The 25,832-nt window shown below is 49.6% G+C and overlaps 1 protein-coding gene across 1 annotated transcript in view; it reads right to left on the minus strand.

Moving 5' to 3' along the window:
- The window catches only part of SLC39A13 (solute carrier family 39 member 13), a 162,239-nt gene that overhangs the window by 47,841 nt on the left and 88,566 nt on the right, over nucleotides 1–25,832 (minus strand). The window contains exon 4 of the mRNA XM_069221625.1: nucleotides 12,172–12,311. Coding sequence (XP_069077726.1) covers nucleotides 12,172–12,311 — 140 coding nt within the window. The remainder of the gene's footprint in view (nucleotides 1–12,171; nucleotides 12,312–25,832) is intronic.

Raw genomic sequence — 25,832 nt, forward strand, 5'->3', positions numbered from 1 at the left:
GGACTACAACAACAGCAAACACCCTGGCATCACCTGCAAACAGGCGTGATTCCCCTGGAAACAGGCGCGCTTCCCCTGGAAACAGACCTGTGTAGATAAGTCCCCTCTTTCGGGTATGGTTACCCGCACCTTTTGCCTAATATCACTGCACTTAAGCTGTTTTCACTGGGATCCTGCAACCCAGGACACAGGTGGTTGTGCTTTCACCTCCAAATTTAGCTGCTTTGGTACTTTTTGCACCCCGCAGTTGGCAGACTGGTTGTAGGAAGCCGGCCTGGTGTGTGATGGGTACCTGTGGTACTTACTCCTTATACCAGGTCTCCCCTCTCAGTGAAGTGTAGGCAGTGCCTAGAAGCCAGGCTCTCTAGGGGTAGCTGTGGATGAGCAGCCAAGGCTCAGTCTAGGAGACATGCAAAGCTTATGCAATACCACTACAGTCACACAGCACTCACACACAAAAAAGAAAACACTTGGTTGTACAAAAATAAGAGTACATTATTTGTGGAACACAGAATCAGAAAATACAAGAGAGGCAACCCTCCAATAGGAGGTGCGTAAATATATGTATACACTAATGAACAGTAAGAGTCATGAAAAAGTTAGAAAACAGTGCAAAAGCCCTAGGGGGAGCCCAAACCATATACTAATAAAGTGGAATACGAACACAGGGCACACACCTAGTTAAGTAAGGGAGCTGGGAGTACTAGGAAACCGCACAGGTAAGTAATGCAGTACCCCCAGCGACCAGGAATGCAGAAGTAAAACACTGGATTTCCCCAAAACCACCTCAAAGGATGAAAAGAAGAAAAAGAAGACACCAAGAACAGCCTGCAAGGAACCAGCAGTGGAAAACCGAAGATGGAGACCTGTGGAGAGAGGGGACCAAGTCCAGAAGTGTCTGTAGAGTCCAGGGGGAGTAGGAGATACTACCCACCCAGAGGTACCTTTTGGAATTGGTCGAATAAAGACAGGTCAGCACTGCAGCACAGAAGCTGGAGAAGAGTTTGATGCGTGCCAAAGTTGTCCTGTGCTGGAAGCTGGATTGCAGATGGGTATCAGTGAAGGATTTCCACCAACAAACCTTGGCAAAGGCAAACTCACAGCTGGAGAAAAAGAAGTGCTGCCGAGGATCCACAGGGTCCAGGAGGACTCTACCCAGGACGGGGGGGTCACAGGAGACCCTCCACGTCACCGAGAGTTCACAGGAGCAGAGACAGCACCCACAGGAAAGGGACACAGAAGTTGCTGAAGCAGCCCACACAGCACCACAGAAGTTGCTCCCAAGTCGCCAGAGGACCACGCAGAGGTCCAGAAGTTGCAGGAGGGAGTTCTGTGGCTGGAGCTACATGTCACCTGAAGTTCCCCTTGAAGGTGAAGCAACAAGTCTTGGCAGCTGCAAAGGACGTGGTGCACAGGGGTACTGTCTTGAGTGGAGTGGAAAGGACATCCCACCACCAAAGTGCGACAGTTGGTAGAAAGGGCCAAGGAAGACTCTCCAGACCACTACCCGTGATGCAGGACACTTAAGATGAGGGGGGATCCACACAGCCGGTCGTCGATGCAGCCAGGTAACAGGAGACTTATGTCTTCACCCCAAGGGAGATTCCGTCTTCTTCTTGTGCAGGCTGAAGAGTTGCAGTCTTCTTAGGATGCAGTGGGGGAAATGTTGCAAAGCTGGCAGGCGTCCCGGATACAATGTTGCAGAAGAGCCTTCCTCGTGGATCTGCAGCTTGTAGGTTTCCTGAAGGATCCAGTTGCGGTTCCTGAGGCCAGAAGTCGAAGCAGAGGCTGCAGAGGTGTCCTGCTGGAGTCTTGCAAACCGAATCTGAGGACCCACACCAAAGGAAGACCCTATGTGACCCAAAGAGGGGGCTTTGTCACCTAACTAGGCCACTACCTATCAGAGGGTGCCTTTGCTGTCCCTTGCCTGGCCGCTCAGATGCTCCCAGAGTTCTCTGCCAACTTTGGAATCAAGATGGCAGAACCCAGGGACCCCCTGGAGGAGCTCTGAACACCGACCCTGGAGTGGGGGTGGCCAGGAGAGTGGTCACTCCCCTTTCCTCTGTCCAGTTTGTGGCAGAGCTGGGACTGGGGGTCTGATTTATGCACGGGTGGCACCAAATGTGCCCTTCAAAGCAAAACCAGTGGCTTGGGGAGGCTACCCCTACCAAGCCAGTCACACCTATTTCCAAAGGGGAAGGGTGTTACCTCCTCTCCCAAAGGAGATCCTTTGTTCTGCCTTCCTGGGCTTGATCAGATCAAGCAGCAAGAGGGCATAAACCTGTCTGAGGGGTGGCAGCAGCTGGGCTGCCCAGGAAAACCCTGTAAGACCGGTGGTAGCAAAGCTGGGGGTCCTTTAAGGAGCCCCCCAGAGTGCACGAAATCATACTTCCAATACTTGCAACAGTATTGGGGTATGATTCTGACATGTTTGATACCAAACATGCCCAGGTTCGGAGTTACCGTTATGTAGCTGGACAAAGGTCACCACCTATGTCCAATACACATATAAAATAGTGTCCCAGCACTCACGAAGTCCAGTAAAATGGAGCTAGAGTTTGCAGGGGCACCTCTGCAAGTGCAGCGGTGCTCTCACACACAGGTACCTGCACCCTGGGCTGAGAGGGCCTACCATAGGGGTTACTTACAGTGACCTGGAGCAGTGACAGTGACCTGGAGCAGTGACAGTGACCTGTAGTGAAACTAAGTGTGTGCACCTGTTTCACGCAGACTGCAATGGCAGGCCTGCAGAACCCTTTGCATGGGCTCCCTATGGGTGGCAGAATAACTGCTACAGCCCATAGGGATTCCCTGGAACCCCAATGCCCTGGGTACCTATGTACCATATACTAGGCACTTACATGGGGGCACCATTTTGCCAATTGTGGGGATAAAAAGTTGCCAGCAACGAATTTAGAGGAGAGAGCACAGTCACTGGGGTCCTGGTTAGCAGGTTTCCAGTGAACACAGTCAAACATACTGACAAACAGGCTAAAAGTGGGGGTAACCAATCTAGAAATAGGCTACTTTCCTACACTGGTGTACCCCTGTAAGTCCCTAGAATATGGTACCTAGGTTCCCAGGGAATTGGTACACCAGGGGTCCCCCATGGGCTGCAGCATGCATTATGCCACCCACAGGAGCCCATGCTAACTGTGTCTGCAATGCTGCCATTTGCAGCATGTGTGAAAAGGTGCATGCACCCTTTCACTACAGGTCACTGCACCAGGTCACTGTAAGTCAACCCTGTGGTAGGCCCTTTCAGCCCAAAGGGCAGGGTGCAGGACCCTGCGTGTTGGCCTTCCAGCAGAGGTGCCCTACGAACTCCAGGTCCAATTCCCTAGACTTCATAAGTGTGAGGAAGCCATTTTAGCTATGCGCTGGCCACAGGTCACTTACCTATGTCCAGGTACATAATCGTAACTTCGAACCTAAGCATGTTTGGTATCAAACAAGTCAGAATCATACCCCAATACTAATGCCAGTGTGTGTGACATGATTCCATGCACTATGGGGGCTCCTTAGAGGACTCCCAGTACTGCTCCTAGCAGTCTTTCAGGGTCTACAGGCAGCCCAAGCTGCTGCCACCCCTCAGACAGGGTTCTGCCCTCCTGCTGCTTGACCAGCTCAAGCAGGGAAGGCAGAACACTGGTGGGAGAGGGGATGCAACTTCCTTTCCATTGGAAATAGGTGTTAACTGGGATGGGGAGGGGTAGCCTCGGGCACATTTAGAGCCCTCCTTGCATGATCCGGTTTCCACCAGTCCAGGGATCTCTGGTCCCTGCTCTGGGCAAAGCTGCACAAAGGAAAGGGGAGTGACCACTCCCCTGTCCATCACCGCCCCAGGGTTGGTGCCCAGAGCTCCTCCAGGTGGCCACTTCATTCTGCCATTTTGGAAACATAGCAGAGGCCCCTGGGAGCACCTGCCTGGTCACGTTAGGTAGCTGACGTTAGTGCCCCCCCACCCCCGATAGGTGGTCACCACAAAGAGTGACCAAGCCCCTTTTTGGGCTATTTAGGGAATCCCTTGCAGGTGTGTCCCCAGATTCGTCCTCTCAGCATTTTGCTCAGCACTTTGCTCAGGACCTCTCAGCAAAGACATTTGCTTCTGGCCACGGGAAAGCGCTGCTGGACTTCATAGGAACCGAACAAGACTGCAACACAAGATGACCTCTCCTTGCAACATTGTTTCTGCGGCTCCAGTCAGCAAACTGCAACCTTTCCATGGCTGTGCATCCTCTGGGGTCAGCAAGACTTCAGCTGCACCAAACAAGCCAGAAGGAATCTCCCTTTGGACCTGCGAAGATTCTCCAACGCGGGTATTGGTTCTGAGGGTTTCTCTGGGTCGTCTCTGCCTTCTGTCCAACTTGGGAGACGGTGAGTCCTTGCCTCTTCCTCCAAGACAGAACCCCTGTGCACTGCGACTGTTGCAGCAACCAAGGCTTGTTGACTCCTGCTCCAAGGGATCTTCAAGCTCCAATTAGCCCTGGCCCCCAGCACTATCGCTGCAAGGACAGTCTCCTGTCTGCTGCTCTAGCCATGTGAGACTCCTCTTCAGGTGTGCAGGCTGGGCCTCACTTACTGTGCCTGCTTCCAGAGGGTTACGCGTGGGGGCTCCAACTACTTCTGCTGGCACTCCTGTCTTCTCAGAGTCAATTTGGACTCCCCCCCCCCCCCCCCCCCCCCAAAGATTTGAGTTCCCGGGACCTTGCTGGTCCTCTTCAGCTCTGCAAATCTCCAACAGCTCCAGTTGCATTTGCTTGAGCTTGTTTGTGGTCCTCCTGACCACTGACCCATCTGCAACCTGACGACTGACGAGGGACAGCTCCTAGGTGACTTCAGAGACTCCTCTGCAGCTCCTGCGCCCCGCAGCTGGACTTCATCCATCATCCCGGACCTTCACCCACAGAAGGTTGGGCATTGCCTCCTGCCCCACCTGGACACTCCTGCGTGGACAGGACTCTGTCCCCTTCTTTTGCAGATCTTCTTTCGGAATCCAACTTTGGGTTCCACCAGTCTGGTCCTACTTTTGCAATATTCCATTTACGAGTCCCCTTGTTAGCCTATGGGATGACCAGGGAACTTACCTCTCCTCTCCTGGTTGCTGGGGATCTTCTATATACTTACCTCTTAGGGTTCTACTCTCCATATCCTCTGGTGTGGGACCCATTCTCGCATTCCATTTTTTTGTATATGGTTTGCCCCCCTGTAGGGCCCTTGCTATTCTATACTATTTCCTTACCTGTGTATATTTCGTGTGTACTTACCTCCAGAAGGTGGTTTACCTTCACCTACAGTAATCTAGTTTGGTGTTCCTGTAATAAAGCACCTTTATTTTTGAAACGCAATGTGGTTCCTTTTATGTGTGATAAGTTACTGTGTGACTACTATGATATTGGAAGTGCTTCACACTCCTCCTAGATAAGTCTTGGCGGCTCACCACAGGTGCCAACTGGAGAGCCCTGGCTATCTAGACACTGTAACACTATCTAATAAGGGTTGCCTGGACCCAGTATAAGGTGTAACACCATAGGTGTCCATCACACACTGGACCAGCCTCCTGCAATGCGCTTCACCTAGAAGCGGGCTCGTTTCACTTGGGAACAGACGCTCCTCACCTGGACACAGACGCTCCTCACCTGGACACAGACGCTCCTCACCTGGACACAGACGCACCTCACCTGGACACAGACGCACCTCACCTCACCTGGACACAGACGCACCTCACCTCACCTGGACACAGACGCACCTCACCTCACCTGGACACAGACGCACCTCACCTCACCTGGACACAGACGCACCTCACCTCACCTGGACACAGACGCACCTCACCTCACCTGGACACAGACGCACCTCACCTCACCTGGACACAGACGCACCTCACCTCACCTGGACACAGACGCACCTCACCTCACCTGGACACAGACGCACCTCACCTCACCTGGACACAGACGCACCTCACCTCACCTGGACACAGACGCACCTCACCTCACCTGGACACAGACGCACCTCACCTCACCTGGACACAAACGCACCTCACCTCACCTGGACACAGACGCACCTCACCTGGACACAGACGCACCTCACCTCACCTGGACACAGACGCACCTCACCTGGACACAGACGCACCTCACCTGGACACAGACGCACCTCACCTGGACACAGACGCACCTCACCTGGACACAGACGCACCTCACCTGGACACAGACGCACCTCACCTGGACACAGACGCACCTCACCTGGACACAGACGCACCTCACCTGGACACAGACGCACCTCACCTGGACACAGACGCACCTCACCTGGAAACAGACGCACCTCACCTGGAAACAGACGCACCTCACCTGGAAACAGACACACCTCACCTGGAAACAGACACACCTCACCTGGAAACAGACACACCTCACCTGGAAACAGACACACCTCACCTGGAAACAGACACACCTCACCTGGAAACAGACACACCTCACCTGGAAACAGACACACCTCACCTGGAAACTGATGCTGGGCGCTAGTCACCAGTGCATGTAACCTGCCTGCTCCATTAAATCCAGAGCAGACTTTTATAACCCAGGTCATTATCCCCAGACTAAACAAGGTACTCCCAAAAAGTGAATTGTCGATCAGAACTTGATACAGATTAAATTGGAGTACGGCAACTACATGTACATCAGTCTCTCCAGAAATCAAATCCATAAAGATTACAGAAACAATTAATTAAGAGCAGCCATTAAAATGTGACGTCAGTTTACATACTGCAACAAATACTTCAAAGGACGACCTGGAGCTCAGGAGCTAGTAGGCTGCATAGACACAACTCTACCTGAAAAGCCAGCCATATTTTACATTCCTTTATGAAAGTAAACAAATTCATATAACACAAATAGAAACAGAAGGGATTTCTAGTGTTTGACAGCTTGGGATGAAAGACCTCAGTCGCCAAGACAGTTTGGATTAATGTGGGGGACGCAAAGCTACTGGGAGAAAGGTGAGAGTAAAAGGATGTGCCCGGTTCTAACACCGAGGTTTGAATTATAGGGAAATAGGGCATTCTTGTTAATGGTTCTATGGACCAGACAAAGAGGACTGAAGATGGACTGTCCATTTATCGGACGGCAGTGCAAGTCTTTGAGTTTACAGAGTAACAAACGCAGCAGGAGGAAATGTCAGTATCATTCTACCTGCTATGTTTTGCTCTACTTTGAAGCAGTAAATTAGGTATTCAGGAGAACCCAGATAAAGAGAATTGCTGAAGTCAAAGTTAGGGAAAAAAAGTGCTAGAACCACAGTCTTCCATGATGTGTCCAGGAGTAAACAAATTATTTTTCTCAATGTACTGAGAAGGAAGAAGCAAATGGCAGAAACTTGATTAATCAGTTGAAGAAGAGAAGATTTCGTCAATAAGAAAGCTAAGTTCCAAAGACCACCACTGTGGTTATCAGGAAAAGCATGAATTGTCCAGGCCTCTATTTTATCTCAGCTTAACTTTAGACAATTTTCCTTCATCCATGTGGCTCCTGCAGGACCGGAATTTGTTTAGTCTCGCTGCGATTTTCTGAGATGGGAATGATTATTTGTGCACCACCTGCACAGGACATAATATTGAGCTGCAAGACGCAACCAAGGGGATCAGAGGGATGCTAGGGACATTCATTAGGACTCAGTGAGGAACCTTGAGATACCACGCATGAGAGGTAGGTGACTTTGGCGCCGAAGAGGGGAACCAGTACTGTCTGGGATCTGCCTGTTAAGAAGGAACATAGCCATTTGAGAGCTGATTTACAGATAGCCAGCCGGTAAAGGCTAGTTATGAGGGCCGTACAAGCAACCATATTGAATACTGCTGACAGATCACATAAGACTATGCAAGCCAACTTGCCTAGGTCAATCAGGTGTTTTGGTCATCATTTGCAGATAGTAGAGCAGTTTCGGTGCTACGAGCAGGAAGAAAACCAGTCTGGGCTTGATCCCGGAGGTATTAGATTCCAGTTAATAGGCATTTTCAAGAATTTTAAAAGGAAGGAAAAACAGAAAAGAAAATGGGATAATATTTACTGAGAACGCCTGGATCTGCTTGAGATTTCTTGAAATGTGGAATACTGTATGCATGTTTGCAACATTCTTGAACACACAAACTAGTGTGGATCTCTCAGGAGAATCTTCCATTATGTCCAGCAGAGCACCAAACTAGGGTGGATTTCTGAAGAGAAATCCCCCTTATTGTGCAGGGCATGAAACTAATGTGGATATCTCGAGAGAAACCTCTTGTATACCCCGTACAGCACCAAACTAAGGAGGGTATCTTAAGAGAAAGCTCACTTTTACCCTGCAGGGTACCAAGCTGAGGTCGCTCCCTCAAGAGAAACCTCCCTTTTACCAGATAGTGCATATAATTTGGGTTGATATTTCAAGAGAAACCTGCCTTATAACATGTAGTGCACCATAATTTGTTGTGGATCCTTTTTAATTTACTTGGGTAAGGGAGTTTAGCTTAGCATCGGCTTGCAGGCCTCCCTTTGGAAATAGGCGTTACATGGCTTGGGAGGGGTATGCTTCCCAAGCCACTGGTTTTGCTTTGAAGGGCACATTTGGTGCCCTCGGTGCATAAACCAGTCTACACCGGTTCGGGGTCCCCTAGTTCCGGCTGTAGCGCGAAACTGGACAATGGAAAAGGGAAAAGGGAGTGGCCACTCCCCTGTCCATCAAGACCCCAGGGGTGGTGCCCACAGCTCCTCCAGAGGGTCACTGGGTTCTGCCATCTTGATTCCAAGGTTGGAAGGGAGCTCTGGGAGCAACTGAGTGGCCAGGCCAGGCAGGTGAAGTCAGAGGCACCCTCTGATAGGTAGTTACCTGGTTAGGTGATCGAGCCCCTTCTTCGGGCTATTTAGGGTCTTCCTCTGGGGTGGGTCCTCAGATTCGGCTTGGAAGGCTCCAGCAGGACTCCTCTGCAACCTCTGCTTCGACATCTGGCCTCAGGATCCGTGATTGGACCCTCCAGGAATCTACAAGCTGCAGATCCACGAGGAAGACTCTTCTACAACATTGTATCCGGAACTCCTGCCCGCTTCGCAACATTTGCCCGGCTGTGCATCTTACGAACACTTCAGCCTACACAAGAAGAAGGAATCTCCCTTGGGCCGAAGGCATCACTCCCCTGCAACTACAGGTACCTTGCTGCATCGACGACCAGCTGCGTGGATCTCCCATCATCCTGATTGGCCTGGGTCCTGCATCACGAGTGGTGGTCCAGAGAGTTTCCTTGGGTGCTCTCTACCAGCTTCCGACCTATGGTGTTGGTAAGTCCTTTCCACGCCACGCACAACAGCTCCACCTTGCACCGCATCCTTTGCAGCTAACAAGGCTTGTTGCTTCACCTGCAAGGGGAACTTCCGGTGATGTGTAGCTCCTGCCCCTTGCATTCCCTCCTGTAACTTCTGGACATCTGCGTGGTCCTCTGGCGATGTGGGAGCAACATCTGTGGTGCTGCATGGGCTACTTCTGTGTCCCTGTCCTGTGGGTGCTGCCTCCACTCCTGTGAGCCTGTGACTCCCTCTCCTGGGTAGAGTACTCCTGGAGTTTGCTGGCTCCCAGCAGCACCTATTTTCCTCCAGCCGCAAGTTTGTCTTTGCCATGGCTTGTTGGTGGAAATCCTTCACCGATACCCATCTGCAATCCAGCTTCCAGTGTGGGACACCTTCTGCACGCATCAGAAACTCTTCTCTGGCTTCAGTGCTGACCTGTCTTCCTTCTTCGTCGACCAACACCAAAAAGTATCTCGGGTGGGTATTATCTCCTACTCCCCCTGGACTCCAGACACCTCTGGACTTGGTCCCGTTTCTCCACAGGTCTCCACCTTTGGTTTTCCACTGCTGGTTCCTTGCAGACTGTTCTCTGTATCTTCTTTTTCTTCTTTTCATCCGTTGGGGTGGTTTGGGGGAAATCCAGTGTTTTACTCCTGCATTCCTGGTCGCTGGGGGGGTACTGCATTACTTACCTGTGAGGTTTCCTAGTACTCCCAGCTCCCCTCTACACGATTTACTTACCTAGGTGGGGGGTCCTGTGTGCGCATTCCACTTTCTTAGTATATGGTTTGGCCTCCCCCAGGGCTACTATTGCTTTTTGTTACTTACCTCCTATTGGAGGGTTGCCTCTCTAGTATTTTCTGATAATGTGTGCCAAAAATAAAGTACCTTTATTTTTGTACAACCAAGTGTTTTCCTTCATGTGTGTAAGTGCTGTGTGACTGTAGTGGTGTTACATGAGCTTTGCATGTCTCCTAGATAAGCCTTGGCTGCTCATCCACAGCTACTTCTAGAGAGCCTGGCTTCTAGCCACGGACTACACTTCACTGAGAGGGGATACCTGGTATAAGGAGTAAGTACCATAGGTACCCACCACACCGGGTCAGCTTCCTACACTGCCCATCATGACCGGAAAAATACACCAAACTGGGCTCATGGTCTCTTCTGTGCCAAAGTCCATCACATGTGGCTTGAGATCTTAAGAGCGAACTCCCTCATCACCAAGAGTGCTACTAACAGGCCTCTTATTCACACACAACCTCTCTTATCCTCAACTGTACACAAGACTGGGCTCAATTACACCGGAGACCCCTCTTGCCCCCGGAACTCCTATCTCAGGAAACACCTTGGAATCTTGGGGTAAATCCATTAAAAGCTGCCTTGACAGTAGCCACTTCCCCTTCAAGCCAAAGTATCATAACTACTTGTGAGTGACAAATCACATGGCAACATCTGCACCAACAAATCCCAGAACCACCACCATAGAGAACATTCTTCCAGACACCCTTTTCTGAGGTCTCCAAGGGGTCTCGCCCAAGGCCTGCATCTAGGCAACCTTATCCAACGCAAGGGAATGCAAGGGCTGGCATCTAGTAGCAGAGCATGAATGAGGGCAGTTGCATCTAGACACCCTCCTCTAAGGCCTGATTCAAGGTGACCTTGTACAAGCTTGCCACCAAGCGCCCTCCATCACTTGTTCAAGCCCTCGCCCAAGGCTTGTCGAAGGCTTAAAGGTGAGCCCCAGGCCAGCCTCCGGGTGCTCCCTCGCCCCAGGCCAGCCTCCGGGTGCTCCCTCGCCCCAGGCAAGCCTCCGGGTGCTCCCTCGCCCCAGGCCAGCCTCCGGGTGCTCCCTCGCCCCAGGCCAGCCTCCGGGTGCTCCCTCGCCCCAGGCCAGCCTCCGGGTGCTCCCTCGCCCCAGGCCAGCCTCCGGGCACCCTCTCACCCCAGGCCAGCTCTTGGGTGCCCCCGGCCAGCCTCACACAACCCCACATGCCCCCAGTCAGGCCTCCAGACACCCTCTTGTCTCAGGCCAGCATCCAGGCTTGGCATTTGTCGCAGACGAACCTCCAGGAGTCCTCATCCCAGGTCAGTCTCCAGGAACCCTTACACCAAATCTGCATCCAGATGCCCTTCATCACCCTAAGCTTACCAACTGGCACCACCACTCACCTGGGGCCTCTCAAGAAGAGTACTTCCAAGGCCTTTCACCAGCCCCCCTCAGCTTCCTCTAGGCACCCTTCTCCGAAACCTGCCTCTAGGCGCACTAGTACGAGGCATATCTTCAAGTGCACTCTCTTGTCTGAGACCTGCTTATAAGCATTCTCCCTCACCTGTTTTTTTGTGCCCTCCCTAGTTCGAGGCCAAAAGGCAGCCTCATCCTATTCAAGCAGGTGAGTTCGTCAGAGGCCTGCCTCCAGGTGCCCTCCCTTGCTCCAGGACTGCTTCTAAGTGCTTTCCTTCACCCAATGACTGTCAACAATCGTTGTTGTCTGAGGCATGCCTCTAGGCACCTTTCTCCATTGAGATCTGCCACCAGGTGCTCTCATCCAAGGCTTCCTCAAATACCACTAGCCTGGATCACACAAATCGAAAGGCACAGTTCCTTACGAAAGAAGCAGCTACTGGCTTCTAGCCAGCAATAAGTGACATTTTATGCTGCCAAAGGGACCATGGTCAAACATGTAACATGATGGTAGTACCACTTATCAAAGATGTTGACAAAATCTTGAGCCTTATATCGAACAGCCTTCTCTGCGCCCAACCTCAGTGAAATTACACAGAGAGGGCTGATGAATACAAGGCACAAGACTGTGGGAACTGCCAACGTGTCTGATTTCACACAACCATATATGGTAAGTACCAGACTCACCTTGGTAATTTCTGCTGCCTCTCGCTGCTCCATCCGCGAACCATCATCAGGAAACATCTTCTCCAGAACCAGAAAACTAAGGAAACCTGTGATCACCCAAAGCCCCAGGAGCTTCTGCTGCTGCAGTGTCTGCCCACCAACTGTGAAGGGAAATGAAGGACAGTGCTAAGGGCAGGTAAAAAGGACAGTGCTAAGCCCAGAGGAAAAAGACAGCGCTAAGCCAAGAGGAAAAAGACAGCGCTAAGCCAAGAGGAAAAAGACAGCGCTAAGCCAAGAGGAAAAAGACAGTGCTAAGCCCAGAGGAAAAAGAGAGTGCTAAGATCAGAGGAAAAAGGACAGTGCTAAGCCCAGAGAAGGGAAAAAAGAAAGTGCTAAGCCCAGAGGATAAATACAGTGCTAAGTCTAGAGGAAAAAAGGACAGTGCTAAGCCCAGAGAAGGGGAAAAAAAGTGCTAAGCCCAGATGAAAAAGACAGTGCTAAGTCTAGAGGAAAACGATAGTGCTAAGCCCAGAGAAAAGAACAGTGCTATTTTCAGGGCAAAAGAAAGATGCCAAGTTCAGATCAGGTTTAATCAGATGTCCTATTGCAGAAATATTACCAAGAACTTACAGAGGGAAATGAGAACACTGCCAGATCAAACAAGTTTATGTTGGCGGTTCTATTCCTGCGTTGACCCAACCTCCAGTTCGGTATAAAGTGGGTTCTATCGCTAGAGTGTTAGCATCACCAGCTCGGGGTTCATAAAGAACAGGTTCCACTGCTGCACTGAAACGCCACCCCACAGCAGGAAACACAGAGACCGGTACAAAACTGGTTCTAGGGCTGGAGCAGTACCAGAGGCACAACTCAGGAAATAAGATGAGTACTAGGTAGAGAGGCAGTTCAACTGCTGCAGTGTTACTACAATACAATAATATTTAGAAAAGTGATAGGTTCAGCAATCGTACTGCAGCAATACAACCACAACACGAAAAGGAAAAGAGTGGGAGGTCAGGTGTCGTTGTGGAACTGAAAAGAGCCACACACAAATAGAAAACAGACACCACAAGCTTGATACACTATGTAAAGAAATGGCTCCCTGTTGCAGTTACCCCCCACTTTTTGCCTGATACTGATGCTGACTTGACTGAGAAGAGTGCTGGGACCCTGCTAACCAGGCCCCAGCACCAGTGTTCCTTCACCTAAAATGTACCATTGTATCCACAATTGGCACAACCCTGGCACCCAGGTAAGTCCCTTGTAACTGGTACCCCTGGTACCAAGGGCCCTGATGCCAGGGAAGGTCTCTAAGGGCTGCAGCATGTCTTATGCCACCCTAGAGACCCCTCACTCAGCACAGACACACTGCTTACAAGCCTGTGTGTGCTAGTGAGAACAAAATGAGTAAGTCGACATGGCACTCCCCTCAGGGTGCCATGCCAGCCTCTCACTGCCTATGCAGTATAGGTAAGACACCCCTCTAGCAGGCCTTACAGCCCTAAGGCAGGGTGCACTATACCATAGGTGAGGGTACCAGTGCATGAGCATGGTACCCCTACAGTGTCTAAACAAAACCTTAGACATTGTAAGTGCAGGGTAGCCATAAGAGTATATGGTCTGGGAGTCTGTCAAACACGAACTCCACAGCACCATAATGGCTACACTGAAAACTGGGAAGTTTGGTATCAAACTTCTCAGCACAATAAATGCACACTGATGCCAGTGTACATTTTATTGTAAAATACACCCCAGAAGGCACCTTAGAGGTGCCCCCTGAAACTTAACCGACTATCTGTGTAGGCTGACTAGTTTTAGCAGCCTGCCACAAACCGAGACATGTTGCTGGCCCCATGGGGAGAGTGCCTTTGTCACTCTGAGGCCAGTAACAAAGCCTGCACTGGGTGGAGATGCTAACACCTCCCCCAGGCAGGAATTGTCACACCTGGCGGTGAGCCTCAAAGGCTCACCTCCTTTGTGCCAACCCAGCAGGACACTCCAGCTAGTGGAGTTGCCCGCCCCCTCCGGCCAGGCCCCACTTTTGGCGGCAAGGCCGGAGAAAATAATGAGAAAAACAAGGAGGAGTCACTGGCCAGTCAGGACAGCCCCTAAGGTGTCCTGAGCTGAGGTGACTCTGACTTTTAGAGATCCTCCATCTTGCAGGTGGAGGATTCCCCCAATAGGGTTAGGATTGTGACCCCCTCCCCTTGGGAGGAGGCACAAAGAGGGTGTACCCACCCTCAGGGCTAGTAGCCATTGGCTACTAACCCCCCAGACCTAAACACGCCCTTAAATTTAGTATTTAAGGGCTACCCTGAACCCTAGAAAATTAGATTCCTGCAACTACAAGAAGAAGGACTGCCCAGCTGAAAACCCCTGCAGCGGAAGACCAGAAGACGACAACTGCCTTGGCTCCAGAAACTCACCGGCCTGTCTCCTGCCTTCCAAAGATCCTGCTCCAGCGACGCCTTCCAAAGGGACCAGCGACCTCGACATCCTCTGAGGACTGCCCCTGCTTCGAAAAGACAAGAAACTCCCGAGGACAGCGGACCTGCTCCAAGAAAAGCTGCAACTTTGTTTCCAGCAACTTTAAAGAACCCTGCAAGCTCCCCGCAAGAAGCGTGAGACTTGCAACACTGCACCCGGCGACCCCGACTCGGCTGGTGGCGATCCAACACCTCAGGAGGGACCCCAGGACTACTCTGATACTGTGAGTACCAAAACCTGTCCCCCCTGAGCCCCCACAGCGCCGCCTGCAGAGGGAATCCCGAGGCTTCCCCTGACCGCGACTCTTTGAACCTAAAGTCCCGACGCCTGGGAGAGACCCTGCACCCGCAGCCCCCAGGACCTGAAGGACCGGACTTTCACTGGAGAAGTGACCCCCAGGAGTCCCTCTCCCTTGCCCAAGAGGAGGTTTCCCCGAGGAATCCCCCCCTTGCCTGCCTGCAGCGCTGAAGAGATCCCGAGATCTCTCATAGACTAACATTGCGAACCCGACGCCTGTTTCTACACTGCACCCCGCCGCCCCCGCGCTGCTGAGGGTGAAATTTCTGTGTGGGCTTGTGTCCCCCCCGGTGCCCTACAAAACCCCCCTGGTCTGCCCTCCGAAGACGCAGGTACTTACCTGCAAGCAGACCGGAACCGGGGCACCCCCTTCTCTCCATTCTAGCCTATGCGTTTTGGGCACCACTTTGGACTCTGCACCTGACCGGCCCTGAGCTGCTGGTGTGGTGACTTTGGGGTTGCTCTGAACCCCCAACGGTGGGCTACCTTGGACCAAGAACTAAGCCCTGTAAGTGTCTTACTTACCTGGTTAACCTAACAAATACTTACCTCCCCTAGGAACTGTGAAAATTGCACTAAGTGTCCACTTTTGAAACAGCTATTTGTGAATAACTTGAAAAGTATACATGCAATTTTGATGATTTGAAGTTCCTAAAGTACTTACCTGCAATACCTTTCGAATAAGATATTACATGTAGAATTTGAACCTGTGGTTCTTAAAATAAACTAAGAAAAGATATTTTTCTATACAAAAACCTATTGGCTGGATTTGTCTCTGAGTGTGTGTACCTCATTTATTGTCTATGTGTATGTACAACAAATGCTTAACACTACTCCTTGGATAAGCCTACTGCTCGACCACACTACCACAAAATAGAGCATTAGTATTATCTCTTTTTGCCACTATCTTACCTCTAAGGGGAACCCTTGGACTCTGTGCATGCTATTCCTTACTTTGAAATAGCACATACAGAGCCAACTTCCTACATTGGTGGATCAGCGGTGGGGTACAAGACTTTGCATTTGCTGGACTACTCAGCCAATACCTGATCACACGACAAATTCCAAAATTGTCATTAGAAATTCATTTTTGCAATTTGAAATTTTTCTAAATTCTTAAAAGTCCTGCTAGGGCCTTGTGTGTTAAGTCCCTGTTTAGCATTGTCTTTTAGAGTTTAAAAGTTTGTTAAAGGTTTGAAATTAGATTCTAGAAACAGTTTTAGATTCTTTAAAAAGTCTTCCAACTTTTAGCAAAATAATGTCTGATACAGAGATGAATGTGGTGGAACTCGACACCACACCTTACCTCCATCTTAAGATGAGGGAGCTAAGGTCTCTCTGTAATATAAAGAAAATAACCATTGGCTCCAGACCTACCAAAATTCAGCTCCAGGAGCTGTTGGCAGAGTTTGAAAAAGCCAACCCCTCTGAGGATGACTTCACAGAGGAAGAAATTAGTGACTTGGAGGGCAATTCCCCCCTTCCAGTCCTAAATAGGGAGACCAGGGCCTCTCAAGCCCTGTCTCCAAAAATGATAGTCAGAAATGTTGCTTCCCTCACAGGAGGGTCCAGCATTTCTGAAATCACTGAGGATGCTCTCAGTGAGGATGACCCCCTGTTAGCCAGGATGGTCAAAAGATTGGCTTTGGAAAAGCAGCTCCTAGCCATAGAAAGGGAAAGAAAAGAGATGGGCCTAGGTCCCATCAATGGTGGCAGCAACTTAAATAGGGTCAGAGATTCTCCTGACATCCTAAAAATCCCCAAAGGGATTGTAACAAAATATGAAGATGGTGATGACATCACCAAATGGTTCACAGCTTTTGAGAGGGCTTGTGTAACCAGAAAAGTGAACAGATCTCACTGGGGTGCTCTCCTTTGGGAAATGTTCACTGGAAAGTGTAGGGATAGACTCCTCACACTCTCTGGAAAAGATGCAGAATCTTATGACCTCATGAAGGGTACCCTGATTGAGGGCTTTGGATTCTCCACTGAGGAGTATAGAATTAGATTCAGGGGGGCTCAAAAATCCTCGAGCCAGACCTGGGTTGATTTTGTAGACTACTCAGTAAAAACACTAGATGGTTGGTTAACTGGAAATGAAGTGTGTGACTATGTTGGGCTTTATAATTTGTTTATGAAAGAACACATTTTAAGTAACTGCTTCAATGAAAAGTTGCATCAGTATCTGGTAGACCTAGGTCCAATTTCTCCCCAAGAATTGGGAAAGAAGGCAGACCACTGGGTCAAGACTAGGGTAACCAAAACTTCCACTGGGGGTGACCAAAAGAAAGGGGTTACAAAAACTCCCCAGGAGAAAGTGGGTGACACTAGAAACAAAGAAAAAGAGTCCTCTGTAGGCCCCCAAAAACCAGAACAGGTGGGTGGGCCCCAAGACACAACCCAAAACAAAGGTGGGTACCAGGGTAAGAACTGGGATGCCACTAAGGCCTGGTGCCACAACTGTAAACAGTCTGGGCACCACACCAAGGACACTTCTTGTCCCAAAAACAAACCCCAGAACAAAATTCCTGGGGTAACCAGTGTAGCCATGGGAGATGACTCCTCAGATGAGGAGGTCTTCCTAGCCTTCAACTGGAAACAGGGCCCAACAGGTGAGTTGGAGATTCCAGAGGGAAGTAGACACTTCCACCACCTACTGGTGAATGGAATCCCAACCACTGCCCTGAGAGACACTTGTGCCAGTCACACTATTGTGCATGACAGGCTGGTGCTCTCAAACCAGTACATCCCAGGTGAGACGGCCAGGGTAAGAGTTAGCCTAGACAGGGTCACTAAGAGGCCTGTGGCTTTAGTGCCCATAGAAGTGGGTGGCACTCTTAGCTGGAGAAGGGTAGTAGTCAGTACAGACCTCCCCCTTGATTGTCTCCTTGGAAATGACTACCCAGAGGTTAGTCAGAGCCCAAGAGAGGAACTGGTCCAGTGCCAGTCCTCTCCCAAGGATTCTGGAAGTCCTGCCTCTGCAGTAAATGCCAGCAGGCCCCAGAAGAAGAAGAAAAGAAAACAGAGTAGGAAGGGTGGACAACCTTTAGCCAAGGTTACAGCAAGCCAAGGAGATTCTGCTCCAGTAGGGGAGAACTCCAAAAATGGCCCTGATAAAGTCCAACCTGACCCACAAGAAGTCCTGGCTAGTCAGGCAACTGTTAAACCTGAGTGGGTGGCTCCTCAGCTAACAGAAGAAAGAGTGGAAGAAGGGTGTTTACTACAAGATGTGGTAACCCCCCACTCTAATACAGCAGACAGGCAACCTGAACCCAAAGAGGCCTGTAACTTAGCCCCTTCCCTTTTAGGTGAAGAGCTAAAGGTGTGGTTCTGGGCACTGACAGCTGTCAGTGGCCTCTGCTGGGTGTTAGCCTTTATGGCTGCACTATCCTTAGCATGGTGGTCTGACCCCATGCCAAATAGCAAGTTAGGCCCCCTGACCCTATTGGTCATGGTGGGGTTACTCCAGCTCTGGGTAACCTCTCTGGGTAAGCTAGGGGTAACCCTGGCCAAGATAAGGTTAGCAGAGGTGGATACCTCTAAGACCAAAATAGAAAGAATGGGTGGAGACATTGAAGAGGCAGACAAGAGGCAATTCAGACTAGGTCCTATCACTGTGGAAGTAGGTCAGTTCCCCAAAGGGAATGACCTGAACAGAAGGATGTAAGGCAGAGTAGGCCCTGCAACTAACCAGCCTATTTCTCCTACTCTTCCTCGCCTGACAGACTAGGAAGACTCTCCCAGCTTGGGCTGAGTCTCCTGGCCTGTGGGCTGGGGGGGGCTTGTGTAAAGAAATGGCTCCCTGTTGCAGTTACCCCCCACTTTTTGCCTGATACTGATGCTGACTTGACTGAGAAGAGTGCTGGGACCCTGCTAACCAGGCCCCAGCACCAGTGTTCCTTCACCTAAAATGTACCATTGTATCCACAATTGGCACACCCTGGCACTCAGATAAGTCCCTTGTAACTGGTACTTCTAGTACCAAGGGCCCTGATGCCAAGGAAGGTCTCTAAGGGCTGCAGCATGTCTTATGCCACCCTAGAGACCCCTCACTCAGCACAGACACACTGCTTACAAGCCTGTGTGTGCTAGTGAGAACAAAATGAGTAAGTCGACATGGCACTCCCCTCAGGGTGCCATGCCAGCCTCTCACTGCCTATGCAGTATAGGTAAGACACCCCTCTAGCAGGCCTTACAGCCCTAAGGCAGGGTGCACTATACCATAGGTGAGGGTACCAGTGCATGAGCATGGTACCCCTACAGTGTCTAAACAAAACCTTAGACATTGTAAGTGCAGGGTAGCCATAAGAGTATATGGTCTGGGAGTCTGTCAAACACGAACTCCACAGCACCATAATGGCTACACTGAAAACTGGGAAGTTTGGTATCAAACTTCTCAGCACAATAAATGCACACTGATGCCAGTGTACATTTTATTGTAAAATACACCCCAGAGGGCACCTTAGAGGTGCCCCCTGAAACTTAACCGACTATCTGTGTAGGCTGACTAGTTTTAGCAGCCTGCCACAAACCGAGACATGTTGCTGGCCCCATGGGGAGAGTGCCTTTGTCACTCTGAGGCCAGTAACAAAGCCTGCACTGGGTGGAGATGCTAACACCTCCCCCAGGCAGGAATTGTCACACCTGGCGGTGAGCCTCAAAGGCTCACCTCCTTTGTGCCAACCCAGCAGGACACTCCAGCTAGTGGAGTTGCCCGCCCCCTCCGGCCAGGCCCCACTTTTGGCGGCAAGGCCGGAGAAAATAATGAGAAAAACAAGGAGGAGTCACTGGCCAGTCAGGACAGCCCCTAAGGTGTCCTGAGCTGAGGTGACTCTGACTTTTAGAGATCCTCCATCTTGCAGATGGAGGATTCCCCCAATAGGGTTAGGATTGTGACCCCCTCCCCTTGGGAGGAGGCACAAAGAGGGTGTACCCACCCTCAGGGCTAGTAGCCATTGGCTACTAACCCCCCAGACCTAAACACGCCCTTAAATTTAGTATTTAAGGGCTACCCTGAACCCTAGAAAATTAGATTCCTGCAACTACAAGAAGAAGGACTGCCCAGCTGAAAACCCCTGCAGCGGAAGACCAGAAGACGACAACTGCCTTGGCTCCAGAAACTCACCGGCCTGTCTCCTGCCTTCTAAAGATCCTGCTCCAGCGACGCCTTCCAAAGGGACCAGCGACCTCGACATCCTCTGAGGACTGCCCCTGCTTCGAAAAGACAAGAAACTCCCGAGGACAGCGGACCTGCTCCAAGAAAAGCTGCAACTTTGTTTCCAGCAACTTTAAAGAACCCTGCAAGCTCCCCGCAAGAAGCGTGAGACTTGCAACACTGCACCCGGCGACCCCGACTCGGCTGGTGGCGATCCAACACCTCAGGAGGGACCCCAGGACTACTCTGATACTGTGAGTACCAAAACCTGTCCCCCCTGAGCCCCCACAGCGCCGCCTGCAGAGGGAATCCCGAGGCTTCCCCTGACCGCGACTCTTTGAACCTAAAGTCCCGACGCCTGGGAGAGACCCTGCACCCGCAGCCCCCAGGACCTGAAGGACCGGACTTTCACTGGAGAAGTGACCCCCAGGAGTCCCTCTCCCTTGCCCAAGAGGAGGTTTCCCCGAGGAATCCCCCCCCTTGCCTGCCTGCAGCGCTGAAGAGATCCCGAGATCTCTCATAGACTAACATTGCGAACCCGACGCCTGTTTCTACACTGCACCCGGCCGCCCCCGCGCTGCTGAGGGTGAAATTTCTGTGTGGGCTTGTGTCCCCCCCGGTGCCCTACAAAACCCCCCTGGTCTGCCCTCCGAAGACGCGGGTACTTACCTGCAAGCAGACCGGAACCGGGGCACCCCCTTCTCTCCATTCTAGCCTATGCGTTTTGGGCACCACTTTGGACTCTGCACCTGACCGGCCCTGAGCTGCTGGTGTGGTGACTTTGGGGTTGCTCTGAACCCCCAACGGTGGGCTACCTTGGACCAAGAACTAAGCCCTGTAAGTGTCTTACTTACCTGGTTAACCTAACAAATACTTACCTCCCCTAGGAACTGTGAAAATTGCACTAAGTGTCCACTTTTGAAACAGCTATTTGTGAATAACTTGAAAAGTATACATGCAATTTTGATGATTTGAAGTTCCTAAAGTACTTACCTGCAATACCTTTCGAATAAGATATTACATGTAGAATTTGAACCTGTGGTTCTTAAAATAAACTAAGAAAAGATATTTTTCTATACAAAAACCTATTGGCTGGATTTGTCTCTGAGTGTGTGTACCTCATTTATTGTCTATGTGTATGTACAACAAATGCTTAACACTACTCCTTGGATAAGCCTACTGCTCGACCACACTACCACAAAATAGAGCATTAGTATTATCTCTTTTTGCCACTATCTTACCTCTAAGGGGAACCCTTGGACTCTGTGCATGCTATTCCTTACTTTGAAATAGCACATACAGAGCCAACTTCCTACACACTACATGAATTTAGATATAATAAAATAGAAGAGAGTTGATGAACTGTCAACTCTGAAACAGCTTCTCATCTGACAGATGGCCAGCATGAATATTAACGACAGGTGATCCACTGTCAAAGGCTGCTTCTGCGTAAAACAAAGACAGACAGCATGAGTTTACCAACAGATTCCATGCTTGTCCTGCTGTACACAATGTCCACACTGTCCAAACTGTTCTTCAAACTCAGTTTGCAGCTCCCTCCCACTTATTTATTTTTTACACCAAAGAGCTGAATGTACTCTACAGTTTTACTAATTAATGTTCTAGTACAATTGTTTAACAAGACATCAGTCTACAACTTGAACAGAGAGAGTGACATCTGCTTTGAAAAGTGGTTCAAGTTACCTGCACCAATAACTTATATACTCAGGCACCATCGAAAATGATTCAAGAAGCAGTGTTTGTATGCTCCAACTCTCTCATCCTTTAAAATGCCCTTTTAATCCAATTGTGGGTTGTCAAATGGGGTAAGGCCAAATTTTCCCCCAATCAAAATCTTGAAACTATAGAGGATTGAGAAACTCACCATGTGTCCAATATGTAGGAATCCGATCTTATAACACATCGATTTGAGTTGTAGAATTGACACATTGAGTCAAAGTGGTAAATCCAAAATCTGTTTATTGGTGTCCATTTGAGCAGAGAGCCACAGAAAGCAGACGTGTTTCGCCCTATTGGGTGTATCTGTCTGGGGCTTTTTCCAAGGCTATCAATAATCACCAATATAATCCATTTTTAGAGGCGCATATAATCTGGGCAGTATATACAATGCCATAGAGAGAAATCTGGTTCTGGGTGACTGGACAAGAAGCTAGCTTTCTTCAAAAAGGTTTCAGCGTGCTGCTAATTTTGCTTCAGGGACATTTGCTGAAACCGAGTAAGGACACTACAACACCTCCCGTGGGCCCCAGCTCCCCCTATGGCGCAGTCGCAGATAAATGGATTATCTTGGTGATTACTGATAGCCTTGAAAAAGGCCCAAGGTAGATACCTCCTAGAGGGCGAAACATGCGTCGGCTTTCTGTGACTCTCTGCTCAAATGTGCACCATAAGATCGGATCCCTACGTACTGGACACACTGTGGGTTTCTCAATCCTTTATAGTACCATCGAAAATGATGTTTGAGTAGCAACCTTAGAGACCTGTTGTCATTAACTCACTCAATGTTCACAGCAAACTTCCTATCAAGTTATTTCTCTAGTCCCAGTGGTCGCTTTGAGATTTAGATGTAAACTTCCTTGTGGTGTAATGTGGACACCTACATTTAACATGTGTAAAGGAATGCCAGAAACCAGTGCTTTCATGCAGTATCAGACTGGTATATCAAAGAGGGGGCCTCTTCAGATAATCGACTGGAGTTCATCTCAGCTTAAAAACAAGTTCAGGTATTGTGATTTTCCCATTGAGTACCAAGGGAATTATGCCAAGCTCCACTGTCATCCATAGCCTATGCCAGGGTACCTTACACAGGACCGATGCTTGTCTCAAACATGATCCCTCAAGCAGCTCTACAAAACTCTTATTCTTTTTTATTTGTTTTACGAAGAGTAGACAAAATATTTGTGCCGTAGAGGTACACAGAGCATCAGTCTCCAAAACTGTTCTATTTAAGTGACACAAATCCAAACTCTTGAGTTCAATACAGCGTGAGGTGGTTTTGAGTCAGCCTCCTTTCAGCATCCTGGGTCAGCTCAGAGGAGCATTGCAGTGATCTTATTGGTTGTTTGGATGCAGTCTTCCACCTGCTGGAAGTGCTTCCACTAAGATGTGTGAAGGGCTAGCTTAGATCTGAAGAGTACAGTCAGCATCATACTTTTGTCACATTCAAACCTTTATCTCTTAGAAGCACTACATATGGTGAGCAAGCCTTTATTTAAAAAAAAAAAAAAAAAAAAAAAAAAAAAAAAAAGGAGAGCCGTAAAGGGCCATTCCTCTAGTGGTTTACATCACGTGAACGTCATTTTGGCATCTCCAGCAACCACATTCAGAGGCTGATAAGATTCAGCACTTCACTGCTGCCTGACGCTCACACAAATTCAACTCACACAGCAATCAATCAATCAGGAATTTGTAAACCGCACTTCTCACCCGTGAGGGACTCAAAACGCAGAGGAGGGGAGGGGCAAAAGGGAGGGATTGTGCTGCTACTGCTCGAACAGCTTTGGCAAAGGCAAAAGGTCTGCTGTATAAATGAAAGTGCAAGTCAGACCAGTTTGCTTTATCAGAGCCTTTCAGATTGTAAACCTTCAGGCAGGCAAAGCCACGTTTTTACCTTTACGATAATTCTGGGACACCAGGTGGAACAAGACCAGGGATCGGCTGAAGAATGAAATCAGAGTGAAGAGCCAGGCAGAGCAAGCTCGTGGCCTGGTGTCTAAGGGCAGCCAGCGATAACCAGGAAGTGTCCAGGAAGAGTATTGCCTTCTACCTCCAACATCACTGAGACATAATATTAATGCATTCCAATCTGATATTCTTTTAGGTCATCCCGTGGCTGACTGCAGTAGAGACACGGGGTTAGAAACCCGGAGCACAGCGCTAAGTTACACAACACACAGAACATCAATCTCCGGTCAGTGCAATACTTTACAATAAGAAACCGACTATTCAACAGGTAAATAAATGGTCTGGTTAAAAATATATACACACAAATTATATCTTCTTTGCACAACATATTAATTAATATTAAAAAATATGACAAAGGCATCAATGACACTTGGATCGAGACAGCTGTGGAGACAGCTAAACCTCTATGTATTTTAATTCTTAGCGCCTTTTGATCCTGCAAAAAGTTGTACAAGCAATGCAGATGTGGAGACTCTGAACCAAATACTGATCCTTGGGTGCCACTCCGGCATTAAAGGGTGGAATACAAATCTGAAACCCAACAGGTAAACACCAAAAACACCAATTACAGAGTCTCTGGTCCTCCCGGTCTTCCATGTGATGTCCTGGTGGCCCTGGCCCCAGTTAGGGATCGGGACAACAAGTCTTACGTCACTGTAGCCCAACTCCAAGTCTAGGACCAAACTGTTCACAGACTAGTGAACCACAGCTCACTAGGTTGGTCGGAGGATGCCTTGTTCCTTTAGGGGCCCGTATCTCACAATCTACCCGACGTGACCAAGTGGCAGAAGCATTTGTGGCAGTGAACACCTACAGAAGTCAGGGGCTCAACCGTGGCCTGAGTTTTTAGGACTGGGTATCAACAATACATCCAACTGGCAATATCGCCAAAATCATCAGGGCTAGAAAGATAGCTGACCAGTACATTAACCAGAGTGACCTCCTCCAGCCCGTCAAACTGGACCCCATGCTGAGACTGATTCTTGTTCCCACTGGGGCTCCAGAAAGCAGAGGTGCTGTCAACCCAGGGGCATGGGTCTGTGCAAGCTCACGCTTCTTGATGTTTAAGGGAAATGGAGCGTCCATGAGTACCACACCTGTGCTCAGATGCACATACTAAACACCGATTTGTGGAAAGCCTGATAATGGTGTGGATACAGGCTGGGATGCCAGAGGTAGAGAAGGGCAGAGATGCATCTGCAGCTGGACACAAAGGAGAACATCATTCTGAGGAACACAAGCAGTCCAAATGGACGTCACCATTCAGGAATGTTGAGGAAGCCCAAGGACCACTTCTATGTACAGAGAGAGGCAGGCATGATCCCAGTTAAACCCCTGTAACCTAGCAACATGGTCTAGTTCCCACCACCGTATGTACCAAACACTCCGGCATGAGATGGCAGTGGGCAGTCTTACTCAGAATGGGGGCACACAGTGGACGTCTACAAAACCAAATCCAACATCGAGGCTCGCATAATTTTCTAGCATACTGGAGGGTAAACACAGAGTAAGAATTTCGACGACAAGGTGCAGCTCTTCGTTTCCAAGCCCTACAGAGGACTATTATCCCAACACCTGAATACCTGTGACAAAAGGCTGAGCAGAGGGAATTTTTATCCCAATTCCGAGCCAGCGCTGCAGGTCGGATGCTCGGCTTACATAACCTCTTAGAAGTAGAGGGGTTGTGGCTGATCCTACTCCTGAGATTCTGAATATTTTTCCACCGCTGACAGTAAAGATGATGATGGCCAGAAGGCACAAGCTTCCCAGAAATATTACAATGTGGTTATCTGGAAATAGTGAAGCACAGACTTAAATTTTAAAGTTGCCGAACATCTTACAGTGCCATAAGGCTTATCCCTTCAGGCATTGTGAACTGGAACCATGGGAATCATTCCAAAATACAAAGCTAACACCACAAGAAGCGCAAACATTCTCCTGGGCACATAACTGCACCAAAAGACATCACAAAACGAGTACAAAAATGGTTCTTTCTACCTTTAGTAAAACTCTGCATCAGAACCAATCACAGAGAAAGACA

Source organism: Pleurodeles waltl, chromosome 3_1, assembly GCF_031143425.1.
Source record: "Pleurodeles waltl isolate 20211129_DDA chromosome 3_1, aPleWal1.hap1.20221129, whole genome shotgun sequence".
NCBI classification, from domain to species: Eukaryota; Metazoa; Chordata; class Amphibia; order Caudata; family Salamandridae; genus Pleurodeles; species Pleurodeles waltl.